The 15,300-nt window shown below is 39.6% G+C and overlaps 2 protein-coding genes and 3 long non-coding RNA genes across 8 annotated transcripts; 2 read left to right on the forward strand and 3 right to left on the reverse strand.

Annotated features, from left to right (window-relative positions):
• Nucleotides 1-449: 449 nt before the first annotated feature.
• Nucleotides 450-2,040, reverse strand: LOC117914495. Its single transcript, XR_004651287.1, has 2 exons — nucleotides 1,958-2,040; nucleotides 450-939 (listed from the first exon to the last, which is right to left on the reverse strand). It is a non-coding gene; the product is annotated as an uncharacterized LOC117914495 (long non-coding RNA).
• On the forward strand, nucleotides 1,992-11,270 carry LOC117914492 (putative E3 ubiquitin-protein ligase LIN-1). Of its 4 annotated transcripts, none has more exons than XM_034829834.1 (17): nucleotides 1,993-2,968; nucleotides 3,679-3,805; nucleotides 3,980-4,237; nucleotides 4,385-4,464; nucleotides 4,571-5,722; nucleotides 6,120-6,261; nucleotides 6,843-7,088; nucleotides 7,201-7,495; nucleotides 8,077-8,198; nucleotides 9,117-9,236; nucleotides 9,486-9,617; nucleotides 9,724-9,846; nucleotides 10,062-10,172; nucleotides 10,248-10,394; nucleotides 10,462-10,587; nucleotides 10,790-10,906; nucleotides 11,000-11,270. In XM_034829834.1, exons 1-17 carry the CDS (start codon nucleotides 2,214-2,216, stop codon nucleotides 11,015-11,017), a joined length of 4,071 nt encoding a protein of 1,356 aa, XP_034685725.1. In that variant the 5' UTR covers nucleotides 1,993-2,213; the 3' UTR covers nucleotides 11,018-11,270. The 4 variants fall into 4 exon arrangements, with proteins under 4 accessions (XP_034685728.1, XP_034685725.1, XP_034685727.1 ...); XM_034829836.1 differs by having other exon boundaries at nucleotides 10,462-10,576; nucleotides 10,781-10,906; XM_034829835.1 differs by having other exon boundaries at nucleotides 3,730-3,805.
• On the reverse strand, nucleotides 2,862-7,328 carry LOC117914494. The gene is made up of 3 exons (XR_004651286.1): nucleotides 7,195-7,328; nucleotides 6,619-7,082; nucleotides 2,862-2,940 (listed from the first exon to the last, which is right to left on the reverse strand). It is a non-coding gene; the product is annotated as an uncharacterized LOC117914494 (long non-coding RNA).
• On the reverse strand, nucleotides 10,622-11,803 carry LOC117914493. The gene is made up of 2 exons (XR_004651285.1): nucleotides 11,395-11,803; nucleotides 10,622-11,295 (listed from the first exon to the last, which is right to left on the reverse strand). It is a non-coding gene; the product is annotated as an uncharacterized LOC117914493 (long non-coding RNA).
• Nucleotides 11,804-13,119: 1,316 nt separating this feature from the next.
• LOC117914418 lies at nucleotides 13,120-15,264 on the forward strand. The gene is made up of 3 exons (XM_034829766.1): nucleotides 13,120-13,651; nucleotides 13,913-14,270; nucleotides 14,364-15,264. The coding sequence occupies exons 1-3, from the start codon at nucleotides 13,120-13,122 to the stop codon at nucleotides 15,262-15,264; spliced, it is 1,791 nt and encodes a 596-aa protein (XP_034685657.1).
• Nucleotides 15,265-15,300: the final 36 nt, after the last annotated feature.

The following is a 15,300-nucleotide window of genomic DNA, read 5'->3' on the forward strand; positions in this document are numbered from 1 at the left end:
GTTAAGGGCCAGGTTATGGATTGTGAAAGGTTTTTTGGGAAAGTATTTTGATCAAGCTTATTTGGTTGTTGAGAAAATGTGGTTTATGGAAAAGGAAGGAATGAAGGAGGGTTAGGTTACAGTTTTGGTGTTTTAACATGAAATGTCACTTTTACCCTCATTAAAAAAAATGATCATTTTGTCCTCGTTATTCCGTCAAAAAATGTAACGTCATAACTCCAAAAATGTACATTGTATGCAATTTCAAAGCTTGAAAGGTACATTGCTCGACTTTGAACTCGATAAGACAATGTGCAAAATACGATATAAATTGAGGGTAAAGTGTAATAAACCCAAAATAATATGTTTAATGGTGCATAATAATAATTAATTATTATTATTATTATTCAAATTAGTTCTTTTCTTTTCTATCAATCATCCCCATGAGGTGTTAAAGAAAACATCTTAAATGGGACATAAATAAATAAATTTTGAAATCCTTTGTTATAAACTTCAAAATGGTAACAACGAAACCATCCTTGAAACGGAACACAAAAAATTTCTTACAAGACAGCTTCTTTCCAATATCATGAAGGGTCCAACAACCAAAGCTCAAATAGTTGGTGGGATATAGAACTTGAATAAGAAGGAAATGAACCCATCGCAGATGTGTACTTTGAAAAGCTTGAGCAACCCCCATTGGTTCTCACGGACCTCATTTTCTGGCGAAAGTTCTATTGTCTCACATGCCAAGCTTAAGTGAGAATCCAACTGTTTGGACATCTCAAACTTTTGTGAAGCTCAAGCTCCATTAATCATTGTCCATCATCGATAGCGCTGTTTTGTCTTCTGATGCCTATTCAAGAGCAGGCCTAGCTTCACAAAAACAGTAAACTAGGCAATCTGATTCAGTGATTTGATGTAATACAACACCCAAGCAGGCAAGAAAGTCAGCTTCATCTAGCAAAGTTCAAACAAAACACAGTTAAAAAGTGCTCACTTCTTGCTTAATTACAAGCACATGCAAGCAAAACTACAAATCTAGGATGCTTCGTGGAGGGCCATCACCAGCTCTTTCCCAATGCCATTTGGTACTAGTGTGTGCCTAATGGAATGATTTTCAGAAAAGATGGACTTGGGCCATTTTGTTAGGCTTGTAGAGAAGATGGGTGTCTCTTTCAGTGGGTGCTACTGGTGTGGCAACATGTGATTTTGATCTAATGCGTACAACACCTACAGTTTGTGGAGTTTTGTGCTCGTGACAGACAGTGGGTCCAACCCCATCTGTTCCAAGGACCTACTGGAGATGCCAATCTTGACCATTCAGTCATTTATGCTGAGGAAAAAACAATGGCTGTATCTTTATTTATTTATTTATTTATATATTTTGTTTGGCAAGGGGGTGTTGGGGGCTAGAGGGTGGAATGGAATTTTTACAGTGTCCAGGTTGATTCTACTGGTTTAACCAATACAATGATTTGGGTTGACTTCATTGACAAAAAGAGAGACTACTCTGTAGCATAGGGTTCTGCTGCTATGGGTCGAGTCCCTTTAATGACAGCCACAAGAAGGCCAGCATAATTGGCCCTGATCAGAACAAACAAAATGCAGCAGCATGTTGATTCAACCGGGGCAGGGACCCACGATTTGTGAGGCTACATAAGAAATCTTAACCTGAGGTTGGAAATTGAGCCTGTAGAGTTCGTTGATTACATTTTAAGGACTTTGCTATGGTGAACTGACCAAGATGAAAAAAAAAATGGCAATCCATACATCTCTGACAAGTCAATATGCACACTTCTTAAGACTTATATGCACAAATATACAAATCATAGAACTCAATATAGGGGGATGTTGTTAACTGTGTTACCATAATCTTGATCTCTGTCATGAAGAGTTCTCTAAAGGATATAAACATAAAAGAAGAATAATAAACAGGGGGCAAAAAATATAAAGGAAGTGCATTTTGGTAGCTCACATTGATAACTTTTGAGATAAAAGCACGAGAATGTTTGTTATCTTTCATATCTTCTCCCTCCATTGATGAAGGCAATGGCTGGTAGTTTGTCTGTAGGCGCAAAATGAAGAAGAGAGGGACCAGTGAAGTTTGGAATTTGGCTGAAACAGTCACGAGCAAATGTTCCATTCCTCCAATGTTCAGCAACACTTGCCCATGACTCTTATCCTCAAAATGGTACTCTCTTTCTCATGAAACCAACAGTTCTCCAACTAGCATGGCTTCCATCTCTTCTTCTTTCTCTTCCTTGGCTTCAACTCATGATCATGAGAGGCTGGACCTTCAATCCATAAGGGCACTCGTTGTTTCAGTCAATCACCACATACATGAATTCTTGGCCAACAATGAGACCAGGAAGTCTTTAAAATTGAGATGCAGCTTAAAGCTCAGGATTCAAAAGCAGGAGTTCTTTGAGTTCTCAGAGCACTCGGTTATATCAAATCTTTACTGGGGCATTGAGAGTGTTGAAGCAGCAATTCGGGCTAAATGGCCTGAGGAGAAAACCTCCCGGCTAAAGAATTCAGAACAAATGCTTCAAGTCCCAGCATTGCTTGATGAGCAAGGAACCACAGGAGGAATCTCAAACCAATACATAGTTTGTTGCTCCTACTTTTACCTCTCTATTGTTAGAAAACTCCAAAGAGATGAGTGGCAGGTGGCACTGCATTTTCTCCAAGCTTTGATGGTTTCTCCAAGGCTAATCCAGACAGAATTTGCACCTGGACTTTGCGAGAATCTCTTTCTTACACACTCTATCTCAGAGAGGCAAAATGTGGGTGGAAGAAGCTTTAGGTCAGTCTCTCTCATGAATTCCGATGAGGGTAAGCCTGGTGAAGCAATAAGAGAGACAGCAAAGAGATACAAGAGCTGGTTGATGTACTATCAGGTCGTGCAATATGGCGAGACCCCTCAAAGACCTGGCGGATACAATGATATTCTTTCCCCTGTTGATCAATCACCATATAATTCCATGTAAGTTTTCCTTTGGTTCCCTTCATGAATTATGTAGAAAAACAACTTAAAAAACAGTCTTATAGCTGCAACATGAGATTTGGGAGTTCAAAATTCATGAGATTTGGGAGTTCAAAATTCAGGAATCTATACAAAACCAGGGCATGGAAAGATGCAAGATTTAGCAGAATCGACAATTTTCTAATGCACATCAAACTTAACAATTGGAACAGTTTTTAAACTTCTAAATTATAATTAACTACAAAAGAGGCCCTTACAAACCAGTTGAGCAACTCAGTCCCTTGCCCCTGGTTTCTTTAATTAGAAGTTTAGATCTAAATGTAAGACCCAAATAACATGAAAAGGTGCATGTATACATATAATGCAATAACAGCATTAAGGGTAGATAACTTTCCAGTATGTTACACACAAAATTTTCATTTTCTTGTCCTGAATGAAAGAAATTCTAAGTTGGTCCCCATTTCAACATACCGTCAATCCTAACCTAGCAAAGAGCAACAAGAAACTAAAGTATCATTCTTTTGAAATAATGGGATAGATCATTCTGTCATCCGTTTGCAGCTATATACCCAAATGACCAAGAAAATATCTTTATTTGCTGGGAACTACAGAATAGTATCTTACAACTTTCCACAGATGTCATTTCCCTCTTTTATCGTCACTATTCACTTGAATTACAGAAATCTACTGATACATTTTTGTTCAAGCAGAACCGGAACCTTTCCTGCAATATCTCAATATCTTCCGCTCTTCATGAACAGGTATGGGAAGTCTAGCAGCACTAAATCTTCAAGTTCAATTGCACATGGAAACACCTCCTTGCAAACTTATCGTAATGTAAGCCATAACTTAGATTCATTTCCCTCTAGTTCCACTCATTACTTTACCAGTGAGCAAAATTTCAGACACCATGTCCTATATCATAATTTCAATATTTTATTTTTTAACCACAAATCCACCAATAGAAGGTGTAAGTTCTCATTGTATAAGCCATAATAAAAATCAATGCAGTTCCAGAAGGTGCATCCACTTGATCCTCAAGAAAGTATAATTGACAGCACAGGAGACAAAGCTAAGGCATCCAGGGACAATGCAGAGATTCAAGATTATAGGAAAGCTCTTAACAATTCAGACCAGGTTAGCAGACAAGATATCAAAAGGAGTTCAAATATCAAATGCCTTCAGGATATGTTAATGGAATCCCAATCAGATACACCAACTTCTGATGATTCTTTCAATGACAATGATTCTGCAGATGGTGATTCAGAGGTAATTCTTCACAAACAACATATAAACCAGGAGTTAGAAACTGAGACAAAAGTAACAAAGACAAGCATCATGAATGCTCATTTTGCCATATGCCCGATTTATCAAAAAATTTATTCCATGACTCCTATTCTTCTCTTTCTGAATCAGGCATATGCAGATGAGACTCAAAGCTCAATGGAAGCTGCAAGAATAAAAGCAGATCAAGGATGGATGGAAATTTCTGATCAGTTTGGTCCATAATCATTATAGACTATCATCTTTATTTGATATTTAAAAACCTGGCATAGAGAGCTTTATAACAGAATTATTCTTATGTTTCTAAATTCAATACAGGAGGTTCCAGAACTCTCGCTGCATATCAACATCTTTCCCACCACTGCATGAAGAAACCAATGAAGCAAATATCAAGAAGTTATTTTCTGGCAGATTTTCCAGGTCCTTCAATGATTTAAATCTATCGATTTTGGAACTTGGAGATGAGAAATCACATACCCTCTGGACTTGCCATGCACAAGAAGAGACAACTTGGAGGAGATTAGAGCCAGATGACTTACAGATATTGGATTGTCTAGCAGCTACATCTCTGCAGAATTATATGTTCGCACAGATGGAGCACAACCAAGGAAATGATGCAAGAAAAAAACATAACTCAAGCAGGCGACAGAACTTACATGAAGTTTGTTTACATCCAGAAAAAGATTCCCATGGAGAACTATTGAGGGCACTTGACAAAGCAATTTCAAAATTATGGTTTTCAGAAGGACAAGGAAAATATGATGAAGATTCGACTGTGGAAGTTACAACCATATATGAAATGCTGACCAATAAAACAGGGGTAAAATACACTCTTTTAAAGGATGCCATACTGGATCAACTGCTGAGTTCTATTTCAACTTCCAAAAAAGAGGGAGTCGTGAGGGCATCAGTGTCTATTCTCTTGACTATCATTGCAGGGAACAAGTCAGTTATAGATGACATCAAGAAGAAGGGTTTACAGTTGGGCCATTTGGCAAATGCTCTAAAAAGAAATGCGTTTGAGGCTGCTACTCTTATCTACTTAATAAATCCTTCTCCCACAGAAATTAAAACTTTAGAACTTTTACCAACACTGATGAATGTTGTGTGCACTTCAAACAATTATGTGGGTGGCCCAGCATCACTTCCGACACCTCCTGCAGCATCATTGATGATTATTGAAGCATTAATAACTGCATTTGACTATGCTACAAATAGCATGCATTTGGCTGAAATCAGTTCACCCCAAGTTCTTTCAGGACTCCTGGATGTTGCAAGAAATAATAATCTGGAAGAGCTTATCCCGTTGGCCACTATTCTTGTAAAATGTATGCAGTTTGACGGACAATGCAGAAACTATATATCACAATTTACTCCTATGGCTCCATTTATCTATCTCCTAAGAAGTAACGAGAGGCGTGTCAAGCTCATTGCGCTTGAATTCTTTCATGAAATCCTTCGCATGCCGCGGTATGAGTAATGGCTTTAGTCTCATCACTTCACATTTATTTAATGTATACTTTCAGAGACAAATCATAGAACACAAAAGCCTACTTGTACTGTGACAAGAAGAGCTTAGTGTACCTCCTTACAGCATATGAACCAATGTCCCTGAGATTTCACTGCCACTGTTATACCTAAAATAACCTCTTCAAGTGGATGTGATTATTACTTTGTTAGTGAACTAGAATGAATTTAGTCACATACATAAAAAAGGCTTCAAATTTTAATGCATCTCTTCTCCTTGTGAGAATATTAGATGGTACATTGTTTAATAATTTTTTCAGAATCCTAAGTTGCAAAAATTCTCAGCACAAGATCCCATTCTTATGATGGTCTTCTGACATTCATTTCTGATTTCTGTCAGGTCATCGGCAATCAGTGTCTTGCAGCAGATGAAAAAAGAAGGAAGTATTAATATTATGCACATATTACTGCCCTGCCTCCAACAATCACAAGCTGAGCACCAACTTCTGGCAGCAAATTTGTTGCTTCAATTAGACCAGCTGGTATGTTTAATATTTTAAAAATCATAGTATTTTTATAGGTTACAGATGATGAAATGGTCCTTACCAAATTATGGGATCCTTAGGAAAATCCTTTTATTTATCTAAGTTCAATCTGTAGACTTCAGCATACTAGCTTTGGTTCTTTAAATAGTCATTTATCTCAACAAGAGAAAGAAAATTGTAAAACTCAAAGCATTGGAGATTACTAAGATCATAACAATTAATATTAGAAACTATAACCTTGAAGTGAAAATCATGTTGATAATCAACCTAGCAAAATATTTTCCAGCAAAGGATCTACTTCATGTGCAGTGATACTAAAAACAGCCACAGGATGAGTGAAATAAGCAGACTTACGTTTGGCTTCTACAGCTATAACTTACGTATTGAAGCGTTTGATACAACAACTGAAAGAAAAGAAATAGATCCATATTTTGGGTAAGAAGACATAAAAATGTGGCATACTTTGTCAATAGCAATATAAGGAAATAAGATTACATTACACCATGTATGCAGTATTCTAGAATAAATATTAGGAGAACAAGATTTAATTAACAGTAACAAACGATGAATATTGGCAGGAAGACTCATCTGGCAGAAGCATGTTTAGGGAAGAGGCTATGGAGGTCCTCCTTGAGTCAATGGTGTGTGAAGAGAACTCTGCTACACAGATATTATCTGCATTCATTTTGTCAAATCTTGGTGGAACCTATTCTTGGACAGGAGAACCATATACAGTAGCATGGTTGGTAAAGAAAGCAGGTCTGACCTCATTGTACCACAGGAATATGATAAGAAACTTTGACTGGTTGGATCAGAGCCTACAGGTGAGAAAGGGTGAAAACTTCAGATGTGCAGTTCATAACTACTATCTATAGCATTGCCTTAGTAACAAATTAAAAATTATACAGATGACAAAGAAATGGCATTTACTTGCAGGATACTGGCACTGACACTTGGTGCAGCAAGATTGGAAGAAGCATCATCAAAGGTGGAATTCCTCTTTTCCATGCTTTGGAGAAGGGTCTAAAGAGCAAGGTAAGGAGGGTTTCTCGGGACTGTCTCACAGCTATTGCATGGCTTGGATATGAAATTGCAACGAGCCCAAATGAGCTGAGATATTCTGCGTGTGAGATCTTATTGAGTGGAATTGAGCAATTTTTGCACCCTGGATTGGATCTTGAAGAAAGACTTCTAGCATGTCTATGCATTTATAACTATGCATCTGGTAAAGGTAATGCATACTTTAAAAATTATCCAAGTAAAAACTGTGATACATGAACACAAAGAACAAAGAATAAATAAATAAGAATGATAAATCTGTTGCAAGTTGGAACTTGACCCTGGGTGCCTAGCGTCAATCACTGAATATATTAACAGTGATTATATATACGCTTAAATATGATTATTCATGTTGGTGACTACCCCAACATTTCTGTAATGAGTTATTTTGATTTTCTCCGTAAGATTCCTTAATCAGCATCTTGAATGCCATGGAAAACAAAATAGAATGGTTAAATTTCATAGATTGTCCTGAGAAAATCCCTGATATCAGAAAATATGCAAAAAAAAAACAGCCAGAGAAGAAAATGTAGAATTCATTACTAAAATGGAAATGCTACCAGCTCTTCATTAATTGATGTAAGAGGCTTGTGCATGATAAACTTGACTGAACAGCTAGATACCTAATCTCACCGACTAAATCATAAGCCCTTATGCAGTGAGACTAAATCATTGTTTTGTCACCTATTTAGGATCATGAGTGAACAGAGTAGTGAACCATGCAGTTTCCATAGATGGATTTTCTATGTGCAGGAATGCAAAAGCTAATACATTTCTCAGAAGGAGTTCGGGAATCACTGGGACGCCTTTCAAACATAACCTGGATGGCAGAGGAGTTACTGAAAATAGCTAATTATTTCCTGCCCTGTAAATCGGTAAGTCATCCAGCACAATTCAAGTTTCAATCTGCTACGATTTTTTTTCTTTTTAAGCAGGAGTCCTTTATGCCTTCAATTTCATTGTCAAATTTGTCCAGATGTAAAGCACCATTTTCTTTTCCTATAATAACTACAGAAATGCCTTAGCCCTCCTACATGAATCCTGTTAGAATCAACATGATGCATAAGAATTTATGCATAAGGGATTTCACAAGTTGTAGAAGGGCCACTAACAGGTCCAACCCTCCTTTTTCCCAGAAATGGTATCATCTATGCAATTGTAACACTCATTTTATGTGGTACCTTGCCTCCCAATCATGAATCTTTTTTCAAATATCCAACCATACTGGTGAAGAATATCACTTTCAGAAGGATGCATGTGTTCAAATGAGGAAACTGAGCTGTAGAACAACGATTAATCCTCCCATCATATGCATGTTTAACTAAGAATGAATAAAGCCACCAATGTTAGGAGTAGAGAAAAGGAGAGATGTCAGATGTGTCAACTCCAATAACAAGGAGCAGACACATCTTAATGGGTGATGATACTAAATTGCCACTAGTTAGAGAAAATAGGTATCCAACATAGCAATATAAACTAATGCAGTTGCTCAAACAAAAACAAAAAACAAAAACAAAAACAAAAAACAAAAAAACAAAAAAACAAAAACAAAAAAAGAGAAATAGTCAAACAGGTATATCTAGAAAAAGCTATAACTTGACAGCCAAATTGACGTGTGGCAGAAAGTAAAGGTCAATTTGTGTTATACATCTAGTAATTTTGGCATAAGAGATGGCCAATATGATAGCATGTCAGTAATATCTTAATGTATCTGTTAATTACATTCAATTTCAACCACCGGTGACAAATATTCATTTACTGCCTTGCCCATTTTGTTGTGACGCTAAGAGCAGCGTATATCTTGTGTTCACACACAAATTCTGGAGATGGGCCGCAAATGCAGTGGAGCTGTAACTGCTCTCATCTACTACAGGGGACAACTTTGCAGTGGATACTCTGATGGTTCAATTAAGGTATGAGACAGTATCATGCACTTCATACTTAAGAATCCTGTTTTTGGTCATTGTAGGCTAATAACTTAAACGTAATGTTTCTTGGCATTGAAAATGGTAAGAAAACTAATTCTAGAGCTTGGGCTTACTTGATAAGTAATATAGACATGAGGCATTAACTGCAAGAAGCCCCACATCTGAAATAAAAGGGAAATCTGTAACTGTGAGAAAAACAGTGAAAAACTTACAACGTGTTTGTGAATTGAATAGGTGTGGGACATCAAGGGGCAATCAGCCACTCTAGTATTGGATATTAAGGAGCACAGAAAGGCTGTGACATGTTTTTCACATTTTGAACCAGGGGACAGCCTTCTAAGTGGATCTGCTGATAAAACCATCAGAGTACATAAAACATTTAACATTACTGATCTCTTTCTTTTTTCTAATTGGGTGAATGACAAAAAAGAACCGAACTAACTTTCGAACTGCGCTATTCTTCCTTCTACAGGTCTGGCAAATGGTCAAAAGGAAAATGGAATGCACTGAAGTAATATCAACGAAGGAACCAGTTCAGAATCTAGATACTCATGGCCAACTGATTTTTACAGTTACCCATGGCCATGGAGTGAAGGTAGTAGAAATAATAATGCCAAATTCTTTGAGCTGTCACTAAATATTCAGGAGATGGTCATATTATGCTGTCTTTCAATACGTGTGTGTGTGCAATTATGTATATGCAGATATTCAAGAATAATGACACTATGATGGAAATATCAAAGCTTTAACCCACCAGCAGATCAGTTTTCAGATCATCAGCATAAAATTAATAAATGATATGTTTTTCAGGTGTTTGATGCATCACGAAAAGCCAAAGACATTTGCAAGAGTAAACATGTGAAATGCGTAAGGGTGGTTCAAGGAAGGCTTTATATAGGTTGCATGGATTCAAGCATACAGGTTGGTTTAAGGGTCTTGTCTGACACAAAACTCTCACACCAATCAAAACCATAACTGATTTATCACTGTATCTAGGAGGTAGCCATAACAAGAACTCGTGAGCAAGAGATCAGAGCACCAGCAAAGAGTTGGAGGATGCAAAACAGGCCCATCAATTCAATTGTTGTATACAAAGATTGGCTTTATAGTGCAAGTGATATTGTCGAGGGTTCAAATTTCAAGGTAAGAACTCTTAATTATGAATGCACAGACTTTGACAGAACTTTTTCAAATTGGAGGAATGGTGCAGGAATGGAAAAGGCACAGCAAGCCTCAGATGTCCATGGTACCTGATAAAGGAGCAAGTGCGCTTGCAATGGGAATTGTAGAAGACTTCATATACTTAAACGGCAGCTCATCAACAAGTATCCTTCAGGTGATTGATTTATTTATCCATTGAGAGGCTACAATTGGTAATATTGATCCAGGGTAGGCAGGGACCTGGTTACATTAACAAAATTATATGTTTACAATTATGCACAGATTTTTATCACTAGTACCTAAACCAGTAGGTTACATTTCTCCCATGTTGTTGAACATCCTTGTCTACCGGTTACTAATATACAATGAGGAACCAGATATGGTTGAGGGGGACACAGCAGAAAGCAGGGAGGTTATCAGCAGGCAGCAGAATAACAAGCCTCCTCACTGCCAATGACATTGTCCTATGTGGCACCGAAATGGGGCTAATCAAGGTGTGTGTGCATTTGACCCAATTAGCCCTAGCATTCTGCACTCTAGCTTGTTCAATTCTTTGATAATCCTCACCCCAATCCCACCATTGACAGGGCTGGATCCCACTCTAGCAGAGCACCCAGTATTTCTTTCACATTCTTCATCCAAAGTTGAAAGAGAAAATGTTGGTAAAGGGGCATTTGCTTGATTTGGGTCACTACACCATGTAAAAAGCTGGTATACAAACATAAAGGAGGAAGAGGATGTGAAGCATAATATGATTGATGGCAATAACAATGTTCCAGTTGAAGAATATCACTATGTAAAAATATTTCCATACCACACTTGTTGAATATCAATAAAATATCTGCTATTCCTCTCCAAGCAAATTGAAGTTCGAACTTTGACACTAATAGCAAACCAGAAAAACAGGAAAACCCATGAAATTTCAGCGCTGGAATCTGGTAAGTATGAAACATGAAAGAAAGAGGATAATGAGAAAGCATACTCTGAAAACTTCTTATGAATTGGGAACTTCGTCTCTTTACTGGTTACTACTGGATTTCCAATGTGCAGAGCATAAGTTAGAGATAACCCGGTTCACTTGTGTTGTTGCATTTTACCAGGATTAGAAAACACTTACGTTAGATTATCGACCTTCATTTTTTTCCCCCTTATTTTCTTTGTTCCGTTCTTTTTCTCAAACTTTTCACAATCAAAATCAAGATTTTTAAGAAAAGAGAAGAAAAAGGAATGTTAGCAGGGGCGGGGGGCGGAGCCGGCTAATGCTGAGGGAGCAAATGCCCCCATAGATTTGAACCTTTGTTTACGAGGATCTGAACCTTTGTCCTTGTGGTTACAGAAAACCTTGCTTACCACACCTATACAACTGATTTTTACTCATTTTTTACCTCTCGGAAGATAAATTATTATTCTCAGCCCTCCGAAATTATTGAACCCATTTACGACTACATATAGGGTGTTTAAACAAAGCTCATCCTATTTTCTTATTGTGCAGTTTCATTTTCCTTCCCCTTTTTCAACTTTAATAAACATCCGATATTTTAGCAATAAAAAATTATCTGTTATTGAAAAATTAGATCCCGCATAATACTTTGACATCCCTTATTTTTTAAATTTGAAACCTATTCAAACTCCACATAAAAAAACCAAAGGAAAATTGGGATAAGGTGTTTCAAGATGAACATTGTGGGATCCCCACCAAAAAGTGTCACGCGTCTCTCTCCCTTTTGGCCACGCGGACGATCCCCCTGCGACACGTAGCACTGCTGGTTCCACCCGGACGAAGGAATCATCGTTCATTCCACCAAGGATGTCTCACAGCCGCCATTATACCCGGGTAACATTCCACTCTATCCGAATATCTCATATCCGGATCTGGACGACGGTCCACCTTCTCCAAATATATCTCATCCGGCATCTTCCACCGGATGGGAAAGGGAAGACGATTCAACTTCCCCGGATAGACATGTCCGGTTACTTTAGTGACAGCACACCCGGACAGCATAGCTTGTTGAATATTCACATATTCACCGGATCCACTTCTGCCCACATATCAAGAAGATAACTCTGACAACACTGACGACCAAGTCCACTGAACTGTCACTCATCATCAATGCAAGATACATTCGACAAGACATTCTCAAATCTTCTCAAAGTTTCCTGACACACTCCCGATATTCAAGAAGTCATAAAATGCGGCGACGTCCACCGCCTAAATCCCTTCCTGACAACCGCCTTCTGACACCAGAAATGTCATGATTGCTTTACCTATGGGCCACAATCATGACAATGGGTCCCACTAGCCAAGCGGTGCCATACTTTCTGACACTATATAAAAAAAAACTTCATGCAAGGAGGAGGTAAGTTGGCTATCCCTGAGGAAAAGAAGGTTAACTCTCTCAAGAAACAACCTGATAACTTGATCTCTTAATCCATGGCTGACAAAATCATCGGAGGGTGAATCCGAACATCCCGTCCGGATACCTTTTTGCAGGGAGAAAGGGGAATTGCTATTCTGTGTTGACCGAGATTTCACTACTGTTGACGATCACTGTAGCGGAGGAATTTCGCCACCAACATTGGCGCCGTCTGTGGGAAACGTCTTTTCTTCTTAGTAAATCTTAAACCTTCCAACTGTAAAGATGACTTCACCCTCAAGGAGTCGAGCTTCAGCCAAAGGTGCCGAAGTCACTTTGAATGGCGGGATACCATGGAAAGACGACAGTGGGAGAACGAACGGCAGATGCAAATTCTGTTCCAAGAAACAAGGAAGCTCAGGGAAGAAAATGATGTTTTGAGAAACCGAAGTTCACCTCAACCTCAGCACTATCAGTGGAGACAGGGTCCCCATTATAGTCAGGGAGCTCCACTCCCCCGGGAGGCAAGCCCAACCCTCGAGGCGCATCAAGTATGGCCTGTCGAAACCCCAGTGCATGCCTACCGTGCCCAGCGAGATGAAAGCTCAGGCTCCACTCGGGTTTCATCCAAATTACGACATGAGAAAAGGCCTCAACTATCTGACGCCATGTATGCGCGTCTGGGACCTCAAACATCTCACAAAAACAGGCCTCACGCCACCGTATTGCCAGAGGTACGCTCTGAGCCCTCGAGCTCGCCTACTTTACAGGGACATACCGCCCGCCCCCTAGTGGCGCAGAGTGGTAAAAATCCCTTGTACACAGCCGCTCCAGGCTCTATAAGCAAGCGTCTGGATGACATGCTTTCCACGCCTTTCAGCTCGCGTATTATTAGATATGAGCCCCCTCGAGGGTTCATCGTCCCGAAATTCTCCACATATGATGGGTTCAACGATCCCTTTGATCACATAATGCATTATTGACAACTCATGACCCTTGACATAGGGAATGATATGCTATTATGCAAGGTTTTCCCAACCAGCCTACAAGGCCAGGCTCTATCGTGGTTTCACCGACTGCCCGCGAATTCGATTGACAATTTTCGAGATTTGTCCGAGGTTTTTGTGGGGCAATACTTATGTTCAGCCAGACATAAGCAGAATATTAGCACCCTGCAGAATCTCAAAATGCAAGAAAACGAAACGTTGAGAGAGTTCGTGAAGCGTTTCGGACAAGCTGTCCTTCAAGTCGAATTGTACAGCATTGACGCAATTCTCCAAATTTTTAAGCGGAGCATAAGCTCAGGAACTACCTTCTTTGAGTCTCTCGCCAAAAAACCTCCTACAACCATGGACGAATTATTCCAGCGTGCAAGTAAATATTCCATGTTAGAAGATGACATCCGTGCCGCTACACAGCAGGTCCTGGTGACTGGCCAGACTACTAAAAATGAAGCCACCAAAAGCTACAAAGCGCCCAACCATCCGGGGTCATCCAACAGGGGGCAAGAGGAGCGACGCCCGCCACCTATTCGAACACCACTCACTATATCGTGCGAAAAACTGCTTCCTATAATCCGCAATCTACCTTGATTCAGGTGGCCAGTACCGATAAGATCGAACCCCTCAGAAAGGGATCGTAACAAAAGGTGTGATTACCATAAAGATCATGGGCACACAACTGAAACGTGCATAAGCCTCCGTTATATGATAGAGGAGCTCCTAAAAGCTGGACACTTGAAGCAATATGTCCGAGCAGCGCCTAAAGGTGGAGAGTCACCCCATAGTCGAGGCCCGAGTGCCTCAGCAGCTCCTATTAGAGCAATGATCAACTACATATACGGAGGACCCTTGGATGACAAATGCAATTCCAAAAGAAAAAAGCAAAGACTATTGCGAGCAGCTACAGTTCAAGAACACGTGAGCCCCGTCCGGCCGGGATTGGTCAATGGGAGCATCCATCCCATAGATGGAACCATTGTCTTCCCCGCTCCAGATCCATCCCGAGTGTTGCAGCCACACCGAGACGCTCTCATCCTAACAATAGGGGTGGGAAACTATGATGTAAAAAGAATCTTGATCGACCCAGGCAGCTCCGCAGACTTATTGCAGGTAGCAGTCATCAAACGAATGGGTTTTGAGCCCTCAAACCTAGAAAATCCTGGAAGAACCCTGTCTGGATTCAATGGGTCATCTACAACCTCACTTGGGGATATAATACTGCCGGTTTATGCTGGGCCTGTTATCCTAAACAGTTTGTTTTCTGTGGTTGAGGATTTATCCTCTTTCAATGCCATCTTGGGACGTACATGGTTACATGGAATGAAGGCTATTCCATCCACATATCATCAGAGGGTCAGCTTCATCACCCAAGATGGACAAATTAATCTCTACGGAAGCCAGCTTGCTGCCCGACAATGTTATCAGGTCGCTCGCAAGGCTGAATCCAGCACCAACTGCGAGCATCCTTCCAAAGAAGTAGGTACTTCCGATCAATAGCAGTTACAGCACCCGGGAGACAAAGATCCCCCGGCA

This window comes from Vitis riparia, chromosome 5 (genome assembly GCF_004353265.1).
Source record: "Vitis riparia cultivar Riparia Gloire de Montpellier isolate 1030 chromosome 5, EGFV_Vit.rip_1.0, whole genome shotgun sequence".
Classification (NCBI taxonomy): domain Eukaryota; kingdom Viridiplantae; phylum Streptophyta; class Magnoliopsida; order Vitales; family Vitaceae; genus Vitis; species Vitis riparia.